General features: G+C 39.3%; 2 protein-coding genes across 7 annotated transcripts; both read right to left on the reverse strand.

Annotated features, from left to right (window-relative positions):
• Positions 1–2,904: 2,904 nt before the first annotated feature.
• On the reverse strand, positions 2,905–11,360 carry LOC117768955 (caspase-3-like). Its single transcript, XM_034597481.1, has 7 exons — positions 11,288–11,360; positions 9,338–9,406; positions 6,474–6,643; positions 5,851–5,979; positions 5,005–5,180; positions 4,593–4,713; positions 2,905–3,481 (listed from the first exon to the last, which is right to left on the reverse strand). The coding sequence occupies exons 2-7, from the start codon at positions 9,400–9,402 to the stop codon at positions 3,252–3,254; spliced, it is 891 nt and encodes a 296-aa protein (XP_034453372.1). The 5' UTR covers positions 9,403–9,406; positions 11,288–11,360; the 3' UTR covers positions 2,905–3,251.
• Positions 11,361–11,855: 495 nt separating this feature from the next.
• On the reverse strand, positions 11,856–18,677 carry cenpu (centromere protein U). 6 transcript variants are annotated; one of them, XM_034597472.1, is made up of 14 exons: positions 18,361–18,677; positions 17,937–17,979; positions 17,771–17,858; positions 15,815–16,022; positions 15,546–15,725; positions 15,324–15,397; positions 15,126–15,202; positions 14,949–15,036; positions 14,164–14,290; positions 13,985–14,063; positions 13,532–13,579; positions 12,848–12,909; positions 12,431–12,587; positions 11,856–12,310 (listed from the first exon to the last, which is right to left on the reverse strand). In XM_034597472.1, exons 1-14 carry the CDS (start codon positions 18,363–18,365, stop codon positions 12,185–12,187), a joined length of 1,362 nt encoding a protein of 453 aa, XP_034453363.1. In that variant the 5' UTR covers positions 18,366–18,677; the 3' UTR covers positions 11,856–12,184. The 6 variants fall into 6 exon arrangements, with proteins under 6 accessions (XP_034453363.1, XP_034453362.1, XP_034453361.1 ...); XM_034597471.1 differs by having other exon boundaries at positions 14,949–15,039; XM_034597470.1 differs by having other exon boundaries at positions 15,126–15,205.
• Between the last annotated feature and the right edge of the window lie 1,185 nt (positions 18,678–19,862).

Here is a 19,862-nt window from a genome sequence, read left to right on the forward strand (position 1 = left end):
AACGGAGCTCAAGTTCAGCTTCCTCCTTTAGTAGCAGCGTCACCTGTCTCTCTGCTCTGTCGGACCAACCACAGTGTAAAGGTCAGTATGAGGACTTTAAAGTAAACAATCTTTACAGGAACTTTTACTTTCACTTTTTAGGGAAAGAAGGTTACTGATGAATATTTTTTACATTGAAAAGATATTTTTTTGACTTAGGTCTACACATCTACCTGACAACACTGTGGATACTTTTAATGACTCATTACTTTATGTTTAGCTTATACACATAAAAAAACACAAAATTCTCAAAATCACAAATGTCACAAGAGATAAAGTAAGAATATCACCACAATCTGTCGGCTATGTTGTCTGAAAACCATGAATGTCAAACTCAAACAGCAGGAGATGAAGTATTTAGCATTTTTATCTTTGCAGTTTGCCATAGTTACCTTGGCATTTTCTCTCTTTAGAACCCTGAGCTCCTTGTATGTCGAGACCTGGAAAAGCAGAAACCCCAGACAATACTTGTGTATTACAATTAAATTAAAATTACTTACTTACTTATGGCATTAATCCATATCTTTCATTTTCGGTTTTAGTTCATACAACACAGTACATATACACATGTATGTAAATTTATTATATATATATATTTATATAAATAAAACTTCAGCAACAAGTTTTATTTCTTTGCAACATTTTTGGCATGAAGACATAGTTATAAATGTTGTTGGAAATCCAGTGTGGACAAATCACAACTCGCACATCAGATCAAAAACATGGCACTGGCATTTATGCACTTTAGCCTCGAGGTAATCAATGAGATGACTCATAAACTCTGAGTTGCCACGCTATTTCTAGTCTTACAAGTATTTCACAATGTCTTATGTGAACTTAAAAAAAAAAAGCTTAAAAGCTAAGAAATTATAGTTCTGTATAAGATTCGCTAATCGGAGGTCTATGGGTTTACTATTACGCAAACTGTACTGTTTGAGTAGGTGGCAGTAAAATATACAAATTGAATGTCAAGCTGAAACATCTTGAAAACGACAGAGTTCAGTCGCTGCTTTACTTCGACTCCTCACAGCATAATTTGGAAAGTCTGACCTTTTCCAGGATTTGCTCTTTCACATTGGAGGAGAAGGAATCGATGGACTGTTTGACCGATTTAGACGCCACAGACTCCATGACAACATACAGATACACAAAGAATGTAACCTAAGTGCACCAAACCTTATAGATATATTTGAGAAGAGTAAGTGCTTGGAAGTGGAAATGTACCTGTACTCGTCACAGAAATCGAGGAAGGCATCCAGCACCACCTCAAAATCTGTTGTTGCCTGACGACCACGTCTCTTGCTCCCCTGTTTATCGGTGCTGGAACTATCAGCTACTGCAGATGTGCTGCCTTCAGGGGAGAAGTAGGTTTTGATGGTTAGTTTTTTGTTTTGTTGTCAAACTATCACACTGTCAGGTCCAGGGAGAGTGGAGGCAAACTTGAGAAGAAAAAATATGATGCTGTTGGGACCTGGTATTTGTGAACTACAGTTCAGCCTACATGTGTAGTCAGGGCCTGGCCGCATGTCCTTTGTTCTGGAAACAAACCAGAGCCTCCAGAACTCAGTCTCCCAGGGTGCGGCAACGTCACACAGAGGTGTGAAGAGACACAAGTTTCAACCACTATTGGCCACTCTGGGCCCCATGACCCATGAGGTCACCAGGCCAATATAAGCCCAGTTCTTCCTCCCTCTTTCTCTTTCCACGCAACCCTCCGAGAGGAGAAGTGCGGCTGTCCAGCTCACTTTCTCGACTCCTCTTTCAACTCAACTCAACTCTCCGAGAGGAGCCCACCTCTCTGTCTGCTCAACTTCAATGGAGGAGAGGTGCAGCTTTTCACTCACCGAGCGAGGGAAACCTCCTCCAAATCCAAGCTCTACCAACCTTCAAGCAGGCCTGACTGGAGCAGACTGCTAACACCTTCCAAAAGGCAGTGACGCGAGGTCCTGCCTAACAACTCAGCACAAGAGCCATCTCACAGCAGAACCACAACCAGCAAGACGACTTCACTGGACTTCGAACAGCACAGCAACATTTTTTTCCCCTTTCCATGGACGGGTAACACAACTGGGCTTCATAATTATACTAGGCTAAGCAAAGACTGTTTATTCGATTCCGTGTGATGTTTATAAGTTTGATTTGTGTTGCTGTGATATTTTGGTTACAAGTTATTTGAAAGTTAATGTTAGTTATGTAATGCTCTTCAGTCTTTCCTTGCATGCATCTAGTAACTTTCTCTAATTGGGCACCAACACACACACACACGCATATCTCAGCACCCATCTGTCTGACCCCCGCCACATGTCGTAAACATACTAGGGGGGATGTTTTATTGCCCTCATAGGGGCCAGCCGCCATTTTGAAAGCACACTCACTCACACAGACACACACACGCATACTCACATACACATATTTATATAGGAAGTACATCTTTAGTAATTTGTGTTGTTATACTTTATTATCTTCATAATAAATGTTTTTTTCATTAATGTTGCATAAGTGTGAATTTTGCTAACCTCTACACTGTCAAGAACTCTATATCCTTCAACTTAGCTAACTATCTGCATGGTAATTTTGGTTATAGTTATTAATTTAATTGTTAATCAGAGTTCCAAATTTGTAGTTAGTACTTTAATGAGACTTAATCAATAAATTGGCTGTCTTTTCCCTTCCTTTGAAGGGTTGTTCCCCCTTTTAATCAATTAGTTATTTAATATTAATATTTTTTATATTAATATGAAATGTTTTATTTTGATAACCAAATTTATCTACTTGAACATTACTCAAAATAAAAAAGATTCATTTTCATATGTCTGCCGGCTTTCAAACTCACTACAAAGGACACAGTCACATTGATTTACAGTATTGTGTTAAATGTGAAACCCTTTATTTTTACCAACATTAAAAACACACTGCACATAAAAAATACAAAAGGACAAAAATTCCAAAAGAATAATGATCCAGATTTAACAATAATCAAACTAACATGTTCCCTTTTATCCTCATGCTGTTGTTGCATTCGGGTTCTGCTTGCTGTGACATTAAAAAACCTAAAACTAGCGTTATCTTGTTTGAACAGGCCCACACAGTGCACCACAAATCTTTTGTGCAAATATCTTTGACAGTAAAATAGATGAAAGAGTAATGTGTAATTCCAGCAAAGTTCCATTTGACTCTATTTCCTACAGGATAAACAAGAAGAGTATTTCATTCTATTGAGGAAAGTAGAAGTCTTTGGTCAACATTGAGACAATACAGGGGATCTGCTTCTTGCTGCTAAATCCAGGTAGGTTGGAGGAAGACTCAAAGTGTAGTGCCACCTTGCGGTTGACTCGTGTCATGATCTGCATCAGCTCCAGCTCTCCCTTGTAATGCACCAACATCTCACACAACGACTGAATGAACCAGGAGCCGTTGGATGTGTTTCTCCATGAGTAGTAACCTGCAGGACAGAAGAAAGTGTATCTCTTTTTAAACATGTTCCACAAAGTGAGAATGAGGTTAGTACAGATATCAGATATTCTTCTGTTTCATTTACTGGATACAGTGTAAAGGCCTTTACACACTGAGGGTGTGACGAATAAATGATGCCAAAATGTGAAGTAAGATATTTCACAAGGAAATATTCACAACTGCAGCAATGAAAATTTGTGACAGTTGAAACACAGTTAATTATTCAGAGAGCACTAGTGTTTCCCAAAAAAGTTATTCAATCTATGGCAGTAGTATGGGTGCCATGGACGAACGTTGCTCTCATGCACAATACATTACAAAAGCCAGGCAGGTACACAGACTAAAGAGTGAAGACAAGTTCTCGTGTAAGAGAGAGAACAACATTACATTCTACTTTCGGGTACGCAACTGCACAACTGCAGCTAAAACTTTGAGGTCTGAGTGTCTGTGTGGACAGTAACAACTTTATGGACGATAGTAAGAACGCACAAGCAAGCATACAGCAAATATCACTGCAAAAGTACTGCTACAAACAGCTATACAATGCAGTAATGGAGCAAAGCACCAAGTTAGAGATCTGTTATGTCATTATGCAAAGTGTCTTCTTTTGGTTCATTATGAAACTGTGGTGGGACAAATTAGAATATGACAGTCTAGATAATAAATGGGGAACACTGAAGCATGATGACTTCAGCTCCACTTTAACAGAACAGAGAAAGAGAAGGAGATGTTCCAGTCTCATTCAGTATCCTGGCCCAGGACATATTTTGGGATGTTGGTGGGACAGTTTAAAGTCCTGCTGGTGACCTATAAACACATCTGAGGAGGCAGAGGACCATACCTGCACCCTATTGACCCAGAGAGTTGTACAGCCAAAACTACTATAGTGTTCAGTGAGTGGTTGATACCTTTATTAGTAGTGCAAAAGCTAAAATATAAATAAAAAACAGATTTTTGCTGCATAATCTTTAACACATTTAACACACATTAACAACAGCTTGAAAAATATATTGATATGCAAAATAAGTGCAGAAAAAAAAAACCAATGTGTAAAAACTAGAATGTAAAGGACAAACATCTTTCCTGCTGGAGCCATTTACCTGGAGCAGTGGAATAAGCGTACAGGAAATCTGCCTCCACAGGAATCCTCTCTGATGTTTGCTCATCTACACTGTCCGTCTCGATCATGGCTCCGTCATCCAGGGCTGAACCACGACACGCCTAACAGGGGCACGAGACCCAGGTTTATATCATCAACTGTCAGTGTTCACCCCAACAGTAAGGTGGTAACTGAAGCAAGTTACATTTGATTGTTGTCATCACGTCAAAGTGAGACCACATTTGACTAATACACCAATTTATTAGAAGCTAAAAAAGACAAAATAGTAAAAAAAAATACAAATACAAATATTACCATACAAACCTTTCACTACAACACAAACATTTCCAGACACATTTTCATGGATGAGACACCAGCGTATTTGTATGTTCACATGGGTTTATGTTACTAACCTGTATGAAGAAGAGCTTCGGTTTGCCAACCAGACTTTTGCAGCGATCCCCTTTAAAGTTTCTCGTCAAGTTCTCCAACCTCTCACAGCCGTCTGTGCCATAAATCACCCCCTCGTCTCCATGACTCAGCAACACACACACAAACGATGCACTACTACTGTGGTCCTCATCAGATACTAAAGACAAACACAGGAAAAGATAGAAAACAACATTGCAGTCCAGATATTATTTCCTTTCTTAATGAAGATACTTGGTGGTACAATACTTGCTCTTGAGAAGAGCGGTGATAATTTAGGATTAAGCTGATGCAAGTCACAGAGGAAAATAATCTACAGGTCAGAGGGGATGTATAAGCACTTTCTCAGGATGAAAAAGAGGTGTCATACACGTACAAGAACCCGACAAAGATGTCAACTTAGAAAGACGACAGCCTTTGGGGATAGGGGCTGACCAGGTGTGAGCGGGCCGTCTCAAAAGTCCCAAAAGGGTTCAGACCCAATTTTTCCAGACATATTCTTGAGTTCTGGTATGTAGGAGGTGGGGTTTATGATTTATAATGCAACCAGCAACCAGGGGATGATCAAGATTATTTAGTTTCCCTTTTGAGGAGCAGTCATGTCATCTATCTTCATATATAGTCTATGATAACATACAGACTACACCTGATATACTGCCAGCTAGTGGTGGTTAAGAGCTTCAGCGGTAATGTCATATCTACAGGATGAACAGCAAGTATAGTTTTTGTCACCCTGATGATTGAAAATGAAAAATGGATGATTCCAATATCAAAGACCTTTCTATGTAATTGATTTAAATTTGAATCTATGAAGATTTGTAGTTTATTACCGCTCGTCAGAAGATGTTTCATCTGCCTCACAGTCTGGTCATTGGCCACTCTGAGTTTATAACCCAGCTCAGAGAAGGTCTTCATAGCAAAGGCAGCATCGACATCCGTCCCGTTACGATAACTCATCTCTAGACACAAAAACACACGTGGGGATTCAGTAGACATTCAATGGCAGTTTCTACGATAAAGTTCAAAGGCAGGTATGTAAAGTGAAAACAGGAGGATCAGGTGGTGGCTCTGTTAAAGCTTTAATGATCATTCATGAGCCTGTAGAACTGCCTCACACCAAATGATCACTCCTACTACTATCGTATGGACTGTGATTAAACACTGGAACAATACGAAACATGCACATACTATGTGTACTGTGTTTAAGATCCTTTTGAACCATGTGACTTACTAAATGTAACACAAGACTTATTTGCAAACTTTTCCAAAATGTCCAGTAATACTCTGTAATGTTTCCACCTCAGTGGTATCAGTGTGGGTAAGCACTCAACAAACAGAGTGGAGGGAGCAGGAAGATCAAAAACCGTGTAGTACAGAATCTGTATCTGTTGTCTACATTGTGAAATTCATTTCTTCATTCAGTGCATATGAATTGTTGAGTGGGTGTTTTTACTTGTGCTACTGTGGAAGTTCTTATTGTTGATGATCACACAGGTTCCAATGCTGGGATAGTCCATCTTGTAGCGGTAGGGGTCTGAGCCTGCAGCTGTACTGCCTTTACTGCTGGGGGTAGAGTCCACTTCCTCAGACGTCTTATTGCTGCCTGTGGCCGCTCCATCCGACCTGAAAGTTTACACACACATTTAGTTTCACCATCCCAGTGTGGACAATTGATTGACTTAATGGATTATCTTGCCCCTTGACCTAACACTAACCTTCATGACTGACACAAAAAAACCTGCTTTTCCCCCATTTGGAGCGCGGCTTTCGTCCCTAAATTGAACAATGAACTGATCTTTAGTTGGAAATTTGCCTATGACTGAAACACACAGTCATTGAAATTATTTCAAACTTGTTAAGCACCATCACAACTATACACGTATTAACCTGTTTTGACAACTCGTTGGTGACTCAGCTTGAATTGTTTGTTTAACCACAGTCAAGTGAGTGCTGAAGGTTTATAGCCTACACCAGGGGTATTCAACTAAAATTTAAAGAGGTCCAGTTAGAGAAAATTTCTTGAAGCAAAGGTCCGGAAGACCATAATGTCTAACTATTTAGTGTGATATATATATTTAAGTAGCCTAGTAGTTGTATCAACATCTGCATGTACTAAATACCTGACTGTCAAATCAAATGAATTCAGTACGATTCCAAAACTTTTTGACAATATTTATTGTCACGTAACATAGAACTGAACATATATGTATGATTGCAGATATGTATAATGTTCTCTCATTAACTAAATAAAAGTAGGGCTGCATTTCAAAATAAGAGAAAATGTGAAAATTGTGCATGTTCAAATAAAGGGCTTAACTTCAGAAAAATAAAATAAAGGGAGCAAAAGCTTGAATTTCCCTTTTTCTGTTTCACATCTTGACTCAAAAGTATCAACCAATTTTACAGATAATAAATCTCAACACATCTCAACAATTGAACAGTTTTAGAATCACTTTCTTCCCCTCTTATATCCCACTCCCCCACTTTGTTCGTCTGTTTCTCTCCCTTTCTCCGTCTCACTCCTGTTTCTCAACTTTCTCCGTCTCACTCCTGTTTCTCTCCCTTTCTCCGTCTCACTCCTCTGTTTCTCCACTTTCTCCGTCTCACTCCTGTTTCTCTCCCTTTCTCCGTCTCACTCCTCTGTTTCTCCACTTTCTCCGTCTCACTCCTGTTTCTCCACTTTCTCTGTCTCACTCCTGTTTCTCCACTTTCTCCGTCTCACTCCTGTTTCTCTCCCTTTCTCCGGCTCACTCCTCTGTTTCTCCACTTTCTCCGTCTCACTCCTGTTTCTCTCCCTTTCTCCGTCTCACTCCTCTGTTTCTCCACTTTCTCCGTCTCACTCCTGTTTCTCCACTTTCTCCGTCTCACTCCTGTTTCTCCACTTTCTCTGTCTCACTCCTGTTTCTCCACTTTCTCCGTCTCACTCCTGTTTCTCTCCCTTTCTCCGGCTCACTCCTCTGTTTCTCTCACTTTCTCCATCTCACTCCTGTTTCTCCACTTTCTCCATCTCACTCCTGTTTCTCCACTTTCTCCGTCTCACTCCTGTTTCTCTCCCTTTCTCCATGTCACTCCTGTTTCTCTCCCTTTCTCCATCTCACTCCTCTGTTTCTCAACTTTCTCCGCCTCACTCCTCTGTTTCTCTCCCTTTCTCCGTCTCACTCCTCTGTTTCTCTCCCTTTCTCCGTCTCACTCCTCTGTATCTCTCACTTTGTTTTCTCTACCTGTATCTGTATCTGTCTTTTTCTTTCTACCGTATTTTCATGTGTAACTTGCCTCTAACTCTCTCATCTGTCTGCACTGTAGAGTCGCAATGTTTACCGCCTGGAATGCACAGACTTGATTGGCTGAGTAGTATCACGTGGGATGGCTTAACTCGCATGCAATTGGTCTGTGCGTTTCCTCATCCGCTAAACCACTACCGTAAAGACTACAAAAGCTGCGCCGGTTACAAATAGAAGCGCCCCTTCAGGTTTTAAATCATAACGTTCTGTTTTGGCTGTAGGTCCGGGTCCGTACGGGACGGCTTCTGGGTCCGGACCCGGACCGCGGTCCGCCTGTTAGTGACCTCTGGCCTACACTGTCGTTAACACACAGGCAAAGTAAAACTGTTAGCAGGTGTCATGTGGACAACATAAAACATTTTTGTTTATTCAATAAAAAAATTAAATCAACATAAACAAGGACTATAAAATGAACACAAAGGTCATGGTGGCCATAAATCCCTCAGAATTAATCTTGGTAATTCAATACAGAAGCACTCGGTTACTGAGCCATACCACTAAATTAAGAGAGGAGCAGAAATCTGAGTGACTTAAATCAAAATACACATAGAGACTTTCACACTCATAGTTCACCTACACAGCTGATTCCACATCTCCCCAACTCTCCAGCCTGCTTTGTTTCACCTCCCAGGGTGGGACAAACCAGGCCTTTATTATTCACAGTGCATGGCGCTGATTGACCTCACGTGATGACGAGGTTGCAAAGCTCTGCCCACCTTCAACCTGAGCAGAGGTGGAACTGGCTAAAGTTAGGCTACAACTGATAAAGCAAGGACTTACGAGTGAGCAGTGTATGAGTCATGTTTCCTCTACATCATCTCTATTTGGTGGCCGTTCAGGTCGAGGAAATCACTGTGTTTCAGTTTGGGTGAATCTCATTTCACTCTTTTTATCTTATTTTTTATCAATTCGCCCACACACCTGTCTGAGTTACATGCCCTGCAGGGACTGATGGATTCTATAGGCCTCTCTGAGTGCAGGCTACCTATCACCATCGGACAGGTTTAGGTCGTCAGTACTGGTGTACAGTAATTACCTCTTTGAAAACCACTTTAAGGCATCCACAGTGTCACCACCGCTCTCCTTTTCACCATCAGCCATGTTCCTACACACATCAAGAGAAAAGAGAGCGAAATCTGAAAGTCTGTGACAAATGTAAGATAAAAATAAGAGAATTAAGTACATTGAAAAATACAAAAATGGGTGAAACCTGCTCACACTCTACTGCACTGAACCCCTGAAAAATCCAAACTACCTTTATTACCATAAGAAGTATTAGAGAAAAGAATAAACATTTTCTGACTTAGCTTCATTTATATTATTCCACTACTGCTGGCTTTTGAGGCTGGTTACATTCCTGCAGTCTGTCATGTCTTCTGGAATGAAGCTCTTAACATCCCTCTACAGCTACAGCCTGAGCGAAATAGATATTGATGCAGATACAGAGATCTCATAATGCTACATCAGTCAATAGCAATTTCATGAATACATAACTGCAGTACAAATGCAATACACATCTCTTAGATTTTGTGTTTTTAAAATAAACTTCACAGTTGAAAAATTGAATTATTCCAGCTCTCTTGTGAACAAACTACATTATGGAGACATTTCCTGTTAGCTCTGTAGCTTCATACATCATTGAATAAATTTGAAAATCACAAAAACATATTCTCACTCACTGCAAGTAAACTTTGGAACTTAATGTGACTTACTCTATTTCCAGTAAAACTGTTGATGTCTCTGGTTTATCCAGAGTGACCAGAACACTTTTTCTGTTGTTCTCAGTATTGTTATGAGTGTAAAAATAAAGATAAATATAAGCATGAACAACAATAATAGCAGCAAACAACTATATACAGAAAAAAGAACAAGGCATATTTAGAAATAGTGCAAAATGGTGTAAGAATGTTGTTGTTCCCCCAGTGGCAGTCCCTGAGGGCGGAGTGTGTGTGGGGGTTGTGTGTTTTAAAGATTTTAGATAATTTTAAAAAATATATTCCAGAGTTTTGATTTACATATTGAAGGAAGTATGAGTGTTTGCAATTTGCTGCAGTTTGATTGGATTAAAGGGGAGAGTTGGAGCTTGGTGAAGGTTTGTGTACCACTGGTTAAAAAAAAAAAAAAACAAGTTAATCCATAGATTGTGATTCCTTACTGAATAGTAGAAACTCTGACTCACTGCTGTAAATATGATTCAGTTCATATGACAAAGGATTCTCAATCATACTCAATGCTTAAAAAAAAACCAGATTATTGGAAGATGTTCAAGGCTTAGTTTTTAAATGTTATGACTATTTAATTAGTATACATTCTCCTGTGGTATTAAATCATATGGTCTTTGGATGTATGAGCAGTATCTTGCATCTTTCAAACTGTATTCTGTTTATCTTTAATGTTTCATCATACCTTTCATAATAATGCATCCTGTCCTGTAACTCATAACGAAACTCAATTTACAAAGCTGGTTTACAGCTCCTCGTGTTGGTCAGTGACAAATACATATTCACAACTATGTTATTACATATAATCAACCTGTCACATATGCAGCTAACGACATGTTCTTATTGTGTCACTGCTGCATGTCGTGTCAGGAGGAATATGCTTGAAGAGCTAGCTGCACATGCTAACTGAAGACATGCCTTCATTAGATAAGACGTGTTAAAACTGTATCAAAATTAAATGACACGAGCTTAGCCAACGTTATCCCTGAAAGGAAAGTGACAGGACAACTTTCAAAATAAAACAGCAGATACGTCGTGTTGTTTTCCTGCAGTGACATTTAAACGCGGAATGAAGCTAAAGCAACAAACTCTTATATTTTAAATGACACCAGAAAAACTTCATGATGTCAGGTGCTGGCTGCGGTGGCTCCAGTTACGAGCGAGGAAAACTAATAAGAACTACTGTTGTTCCAGTCCTGCTTCGTTCAACTCATACGTGTAAATAACAATACAAATATAAAGGATTAAATGAAAAACAAACGCACCTTTTCTCTTGACAGGACCGTGGAGGAAAGTCTCTGCAGCTGCCCTCCCTTTAGAGTCATAATGAGGAAATGTCACATTGTTCAAAGTACAAGTCTGAAACTTTCAGCCAATCAGGGACGCCGCTCCCTGGTGTGGGCGGGAGAAACATCACAGTGTTCGGAGCACCTTGACCAGAAGACGACAGATGATTGGCTTAGGAAAATGTCCGCTGCCGTCGCGACCAATCAGTTGTGGCGTGTCAGGACCGGTCGCTCAAGATGAAAATACAGTGAACAACAATCTGCCAGTAAACATGGACTTTACAGGAAGGAAACACACACGCACACGCACACGCCGCCCCCCCCCCCCCCCAGCCTTAACCACAGTGACTCCTTGCATAACCCTAACCCAAACCTTTACCTAAGTTTAAAACATGTACCCATAAGGTCGACAAATCCCCATAATGTAACTGTGTGAATACATCTAGGGCCCCCACAACATGAGTAATACATGCAACACATAACTGTAACACCTGTAAAATACAATACCGGACGAAAAACACACTGATAGGTTTGTATGTTAGTCTAAATTTATTTTTATACTTAAGGCATTTCAACATCACATGAAAGTAGAACTTTAATGTTATGTCAAGAAAGGAAACCTATTGATGTACATCCTGTTTGTACAGATCATATGACACAAAGACAGGAAATATGCTATTAATACTTTTAAACATGTAAATAAACAGTGAGCCACTTGTGGACAAAATGATGGCGGTTTAACTGAGTGTAAATCAAAATGTCGAGCTGCTTCTGGTCTTAAAAATCCAGTAGTTTTAGTACAGCTCATATTGTATATACAACATATATGCTTTGAGAGTGTGTATATCTGTGTGTATGACAATATTCTATAGTGTATTAATTACAAGTCTCACTCTTCTTCAGCCTCTGTTCCATTTGGTCATTGAGTGTTTTCAGCTGATGCTCTGCCGCCTGAACATGCTTCGTCTCCAGCAGCAGAGCTGGTAAGCTGGACGCCCCGTACTGCACCGGAGGAGGACGAGGAGGATAGGAAAGGAGAGAATATGTTAATATAGGAGTTTTCCTGCGGTTATTTCTATGATTTCTAAAGTCAGCTTTCACGTCATTATTGTGCGTCTGTACCATCTCTTGCTCTTTGGGGTGTTGTTGTCGGTAGTCTAGATAATGCTGGTTGAGGTCTCTGATGTCATGGAGGAAGGCACGGCTTCGTCTCAGATCATCTAAACGCAGCTCAAGTTCAGCTTCCTCCTTTTGTAGCAGCGTCACCTGTCTCTCTGCTCTGTCGGACCAACCACAGTGTAAAGGTCAGTATGAGGACTTTAAAGTAAACAATCTTTACAGGAACTTTTACTTTTTAGGAAAAGAAGGTTACTGATGAATATTTTTTACATTGAAAAGATATTTTTTTGACTTAGGTCTACACATCTACCTGAAAACACTGTGGATACTTTTAATGACTCATTACTTTATGTTTAGCTTATACACATAAAAACCTAAGAATACTAAATGGTCATTATTGGTGTCTGAGCTGCCTCTTACCTCATCAGCTCATGTTTGGCATCCAACAGTCTCTTTGTCTTTGTGCTTATCAAAGAAGCCACCTGACACACACACACACACACACACACACACACACACACACACACACACACACACACACACACACACACACACACACACACACACACACACACACACACACACACACACACACACACACACACACACACACACACACAGTAAATAGAGGCTGCCATTAGCACCATCCATCAGCTCTGTGAGGCTGTAGTTAGCCACAGCAGCTTTGAGCACCATGACTGCATGCTAACATGCTAATGTTTAACAGGTATAAAGTCTGCCATGTTCACTATTGTACATTAGCATGCTAACAATTTTAGATCTACACACAACTTATATGTGAGGCTGACTTGAATGTCTTTAGTCTCGTAAATATTTGGTAATAAACCAGTCACTATCAGACAAACTACAATTATGAAGTGATGATAGCACGAGATGAAAAGTCGCTAAAGTGATGAAATCCCAACCCTCAGAGGAAAAGTATTTTTTAAGGCAAAATTCTCAAAATCACAAATGTCACAAGAGATAAAGTAAGAATATCACCACAATCTGTCGGCTATGTTGTCTGAAAACCATGAATGTCAAACTCAAACAGCAGGAGATGAAGTATTTAGCATTTTTATCTTTGCAGTTTGCCATAGTTACCTTGGCATTTTCTCTCTTTAGAACCCTGAGCTCCTTGTATGTCGAGACCTGGAAAAGCAGAAACCCCAGACAATACTTGTGTATTACAATTAAATTAAAATTACTTACTTACTTATGGCATTAATCCATATCTTTCATTTTCAGTTTTAGTTCATACAACACAGTACATATACACATGTATGTACATTTATTTTATATATATATATATATATATATATATTTATATAAATAAAACTTCAGCAACAAGTTTTATTTCTTTGCAACATTTTTGGCATGAAGACATAGTTATAAATGTTTTTGGAAATCCAGTGTGGACAAATCACAACTCGCACATCAGATCAAAAACAAGGCACTGGCATTTATGCACTTTAGCCTCGAGGTAATGAATGAGATGACTCAAACTCTGAAGTGTCACGCTATTTCTAGTCTTACAAGTATTTCACAATGTCTGACCTTTTCCAGGATTTGCTCTTTCACATTGGAGGAGAAGGAATCAATGGACTGTTTGACAGATTTAGACGCCACAGACTCCCTGACAACATACAGATACACAAAGAATGTAACCTAACTGCACCATAAAACAGACCTTATAGATATTTGAGAAGAGTAAGTGCTTAGAAGTGGAAATGTACCTGTCCTCGTCACAGAAATCGAGGAAGGCATCCAGCACCACCTCTAAATCTGTTGTTGCCTGACGACCACGTCTCTTGCTCTTCTTTTTATCGGTGTTGGAACTATCAGCTACTGCAGATGCGCTGCCTTCAGGGGAGAAGTAGGTTTATCAAGTGTGTTTCGAGGGACCTGGGGGGTCCCTACATCGAACCAAAGTGAACCCCCCAAACCCTCCTCCCCAAAAGAAACACATGATACCAAACCACATCATTCCAAGAGGGTGTCGACCTTTTCAAATATATATAAGTGTCATGATGTAGAGATGTCCCAAAAGGTTGACTCTACATAAGACGGTTTGAAACACTAGGTGGTGTTATGAGCCATGTTCAACCCATAAATGTAGATTTTTTTTATATGTGGTAATAAATGTTTATGTTTAATGTATGTCATTAAAGAACGTATATAAGTTAGTTTATAGCTCAAAAAACACATTTAAATGTGCATTATCTCTTTAAATGCAAACCTCCACCCCCATCCCAGACACATCATATACACATATTTATATTCTTCAACCAAACCTCTTAAACTACGAAGCTGTAACAGAAAGCTATAAGCAGGAGGTTAGGAGGTTTCTGACCAAAGTGTCATTGCAGTCTCTTGTCAGTAGCCAATCATAACAATTAAGGGGCTCTCACAAAGTTGTCTTTGGTGTGGAGAGCCATTCTCGGGGCATCGAAGCATAGATGCCAGATTTTGATGTATGAAGTCATAACTGACACTATCCTCTTGTACCCTTTATCCTCACCTGATGAAGACTTTCTGGGTTGGGACCGAACAGGTGAAGACTTTCTGCTTTTGCCCAAATTAAATACTCTGGCCTTCTTTGGACTTGGCTTCTGTATGAAAGAGATAAAGAAAAAGATGAAAACAAACTACAAACTGATTGTGTTTGTTAAAGCCCCCTGCTGAAGTCGCTCCATACCCAATATGTGCCTTCGTCCACCTCCTCATCAGAGGACAGGACTCTACTACGGCTGTGCTGGCCTGTGTTCGATTCCTGCTGAATGAAAAAAGATCAAAATTCATCCATCATCACAAGAAGTTCCCCAAGTTTTGATGTGGCGTATTTATCACGACAGTATTACTACAACTGAGATATAGTGTGGACGAACCTGTGATTCAGAGTCATTGGAGTTTCCACGGTCTGATTCATTCTTTCTCTTCATGTCCTTCATCTGCTGCTTTTTCAATGGCCTTGTTGAGAGACACAGACAGATGAGGAAATTGACAGGAAGACAGGCAGGTCAACATATCTAATAAAAAGGCCATAAGGACAAGTAGATTGTCCCGACGAGTTTTTTATCACTTTAAAATTGTCAGTAGCTTCTCTATGTGACCTCACCTCGATGCAGAGGTCTTTCCAGCACTCCTCCTCTTCGCAATTACTTGTCTGCGAATGTTGGCCTTTGGGGGAGGTTTGGTGCTTGTGTGGGGGGTGACGCTGGTGTCAGACTCAGCAGTGGCGGGGACTTCCGGTTCAGGTTCTCCCTTTTTTTTCTCCCCTTTTGCTCCTTTCTCAGGTCTTTTCAGCACAGACAGCAGAGACAATATACTTAATTCACATCATAATACCAAAATATTACTGCAGCACACACATTTCTTTAACCATACCTGGCTTTGAACTTCTCTGCAGGATTTCTCCTACTTATCTTCCTTTTCTCGCCTCCCGTCTCTGTGACCTCCCTCCTCACCGCAGCTCCACGCTGTTTCTTCTTCAACATCTGATGATCGTCCCCTCTTCCTGCTTTTCCTTTGTCCATCTGTCCCTCTACTAAGACGTTTAAATCTTCCTCCATGGCGGTACTGTGCAGAGGGTTACCTAGGCAGGACAATACAAAGAAAAACATGTTAATGTGCAATAAACTATCTGCTCGTCTGCAGTAACATGTTAACTTTCTCTGAGTAGGTTAAGCAGGATTATACAAAAACTAATAGTGATTCCCACAAAACTTGTTGGAAGGATGAAGTATGGGTCTGGGAAGAAGCCATTAAATTATGGTGTAGATCCAGATTAGGGGGTGGTTGCAGGATTTATAAACATTTTCGTTGATATCTTAGTGAATATGAGTGACGCTTTAAAATAAAAGAGGTGTTTGATTCAACGAGTGTGTGACATTTCATGTGGATTCAAATAAAAATCTGCATCTAGTGGATTTAAATTTGGCTTCAATCAAGCCATCAACCCCTAGCATATGGTATATAGCATATAGCCGCTGTATGGTAACAAATAGGGCTAGAAACTTGTAACTACCACCAATATGTAGCTGTGAAACGTAATGTGGCCTAGTAAAGGTAGAACAAAAAATATAATAAAATACTATATCAAGCCCTTGCCTGACAGTACTATGGGTATTATAGAGAAACACACAGATAAGATAAGACAAGATAACTCTTTGTCATCAGAGTGCTCTTCTGAACTGTGTCTTGCGTCTGTTTCACAAAACATGAAACCAAACCACAAAGCAAATATAAATACACACTTATTGTATCACACATAATGTGTAAGTGGCTGCCGACCAATCGATATCATCACTTCCATTAAAATAGAGGTGGGCAGTGCACTGGTGTCATAGTCATCACTGAGGTGATTGTGCACAACACGGATTGAGCAAATAAATAAATCAACAGCCTAATTATATTAAAACACAATTGCTATATCAGCTGCTTATACTTTGACATCCTGTGCTCAGCCCACACAGGGACACTGAGACCAATTTAGAGATTAAACTCTAACCTTTGACAAACTAAAGGGACAAATGAGTTCCGCAGTCAATTCAGTCAAATCGAAATCTTCTGCTTGATGAAAAAAGCTGCTATAATAGGCAATGAGAGGGGTCGGCTGTAATAATATCAGCCAGAGTCGACATTATTTTAAAGTACGCAGCTTGAATAGTCGAGTCAAGCACTTGACCCACAATCTTTGAGCAGATAAGTAGAAGGAGTCCACCCAGTCAAGCTTCAAGCTGAACAGAGAGACAACACTGCCAGGCACTGATTCCATACTGCAGAACACTCCATTTTATAGATTGAAGAAACCATAACATATGCTAGTTTGCTCCAAGTGGCCTCGATCTCCTGAGAAAGCAAATGTGTTACACCTCGCTACAACTCTGAAAATCTCTGCCACCTCACATCTGTCAGCTGGACTCTATCGGACTGTTCAAATCCCACATCTGTTTGGATCAGTCTACCACAGACACCATCTTAACCATCCCTCACTAATCAGATTGGAACCTTTGGTGTTTGATGAGCCTTTGGTTACTCGTAGGTGTTTTTGCCTCTTAACCTGATTCAACTGGTTCGATTTTTTTTAACTATTCTTGCGTATTGAGGTGTTTGTGTCTCTTAATCTGATTTTAATGCTTGGTTCTCCTTGATGGAAGATGTGTTTAATTACGACACATTATAAGGTGTCTAGAAAGGCTGAGTGAAATACAATGTATTATCATTATTATTACAAATATAATCTGCATGTGTGCTCCATTAACATCTACATAAATATTTAGAGGGAACTTGTTTGGTGTGTGTGTGTTGTGGACAAGAGAGATGTGCAGTGTAAAGAGTCACCATCGTTTAGCTGCAGCCCCTCCATGAAGGAAGCTTTGTCTATGAAAGACAGGTTGGGAGGCTCTGCTTGATCCACAGACGCAGCTTTCTGCATTCAAACACAAAATGAACCTCAAATTACATAAAAAAATGACATGACATTAAAAATCATAGTACAGTGACTCACTTGACTCTCTGGGGGGGCCTTGGCTCTTCTGCCGTTTGTGGCACTGTGGACAGAGAGAATATAGAGGACCTTCTTCATCATCATCATCATCATCATCAGAATATGTAACATCAGCAGCTACAGGTGACACCTCCAACCTGTAGCTGCTGCCCAGAGGAGACACTTCAGCTCCAGCCTCGTGTTGTGTTTGTCATGTGGCTAAATAACCTACATACAAACTCACAGTGTACTTTTTTTTATTACGATTGCAGGTCTGCTCATTGTTGTGTTTACATCACCGAACGATCCCTGGTTTCCCCCTAGTTCGAGCGTTTTCCTCTCGTTATTACACTGTATGTCAAATGAAACGTTGTGACTCTTCCAACAAACGACAAAGCGACGGGTGTGACAGGTTAATTAAAAACTAATAATGGATCGTTCTCACCTCATGTTGAAGAACTGCAGCTTTAATATCAGGTTCCACTTTGTAAACAATCCGCTGCTCGTAGTTTCCTCACAGCTTCCCGCAAAATGTTTTGAGTTCCTGGACTGTACCACTTCACACAGGGCTGGTGGGAGGTGGAGCAATTCTATCAAGAAAACAAAAATATACTGCTAAGAATGGCTTATACAAAAAACCGAACTGAATTTTACTGTCGAATACTGTGGTATAGGCAATATTTACTTCATATTAATACAATCAAACCCTATTGTGAGAGGGTTATCTGACATATTGGTCCCTACGGAGAGATGAAGTTTGTAAACCCCAGTCATCGTTCTTCTCTTGTTTTATGGCCAAACAACGGAATGACGCATTACCGCCACCAAGTGGTACGGAGAATAAAATTAAATAATATAAATCCTCTCAATCAATTTTGTTCTCATGAGATATTGGAACAGAAACAGATACCCCCTCTCCCAAAGCCAAATGGAACTTTAAACCTGCAAGGTTCCGTATCAGTTGCCTTCTGTCTGTATATTTTGGACGAAAAAGCAGAACATGTTCTGAAATTTCACATCATACCGTACTAACTTTTCTGTTTCATAATCCTGTACAACCAAAATATAGCCTGGATATTAATTTCTTCTCTCCGGGTTCCTTGTGATTGTTGAATTTTAGGTATTTAATGGGTACATTTTTCTTAGTTTATTTAAGTAAGTAAGTAACGTGCAGTGACACTAATAAATCAAAAATGTTGGAAATCACTTGGAGTATAGATGACAGGATTCAATTAAACTGGGTTACTTATCTAAATATTTCCCAAAGCCACACAAAAGTAATGAGATCACGCAGCTGTTTCAATTATTTTTTATTCAAGTTTTGCAAAACAAATCCAAGATGATTGTAAAAACTGTTTTAGTGAGACACTGTTAAAAGTACTTCCATTAAATTCATCATAAACTTTCAAGATCATTACACTGAGATTGCAAGTAAAATTAAGAAAATGTGTCTTTTCAACGTAACATAAGATACATGTAACAACTCTAGAAAATGGAGTCAGTGCCATGAAAAAAGAAATCTGTGAAATAAGAAGTTTAACGGGAAAATATATAAAATAATAAATAAATGCAGAATGTGAATTACAACTAAATATTACAAATATTTTATTTCCTTCCAATTTTAATAATTTAATTCTAAAAATATATATATTGATTACTCATTTATTGAACCAACTTTATATAATGTCCTTTTATCCCTTTACTTGTCCTTGTTCTATTCCCCATTGTTTTTGCATTAAGGTAAAAAAGGGATACAAATAAATAAAAACTTTAAAAATATATACAGAAAGTGTAATTTATATGCAAAAATAAAGCAATGTTTTTTTCAAAATATATTAATATATATTAATATATATTAATAATTCAAATATAAATGTGAAAATGCTTATAATTATTTGCTTCTTATTTGTTCATTTAATTCTTGTATCATTTCTCTTTGTTTCAACA

Source organism: Hippoglossus hippoglossus, chromosome 10, assembly GCF_009819705.1.
Source record: "Hippoglossus hippoglossus isolate fHipHip1 chromosome 10, fHipHip1.pri, whole genome shotgun sequence".
Lineage (NCBI taxonomy): Eukaryota > Metazoa > Chordata > Actinopteri > Pleuronectiformes > Pleuronectidae > Hippoglossus > Hippoglossus hippoglossus.

Bases quoted from the DNA above. Each gene is read 5' to 3' on its own strand.
- LOC117768955 (XM_034597481.1), bottom strand. From the start codon at position 9,402: ATGGCTGATGGTGAAAAGGAGAGCGGTGGTGACACTGTGGATGCCTTA. The intron at 5,181-5,850 runs GTAATAAACTAC...GTTTGTCTTTAG, and splicing joins GAAACATCTTCTGACGAGCG to TATCTGATGAGGACCACAGT. The intron at 3,482-4,592 runs GTAAATGGCTCC...TCTGTCCTGCAG, and splicing joins CGCTTATTCCACTGCTCCAG to GTTACTACTCATGGAGAAAC.
- cenpu (XM_034597468.1), bottom strand. The intron at 15,398-15,545 runs GTGAGGTCACAT...TCTCTCAACAAG, and splicing joins GGAAAGACCTCTGCATCGAG to GCCATTGAAAAAGCAGCAGA. The intron at 12,910-13,531 runs GTAACTATGGCA...TGTGTGTGTCAG, and splicing joins TAAAGAGAGAAAATGCCAAG to GTGGCTTCTTTGATAAGCAC.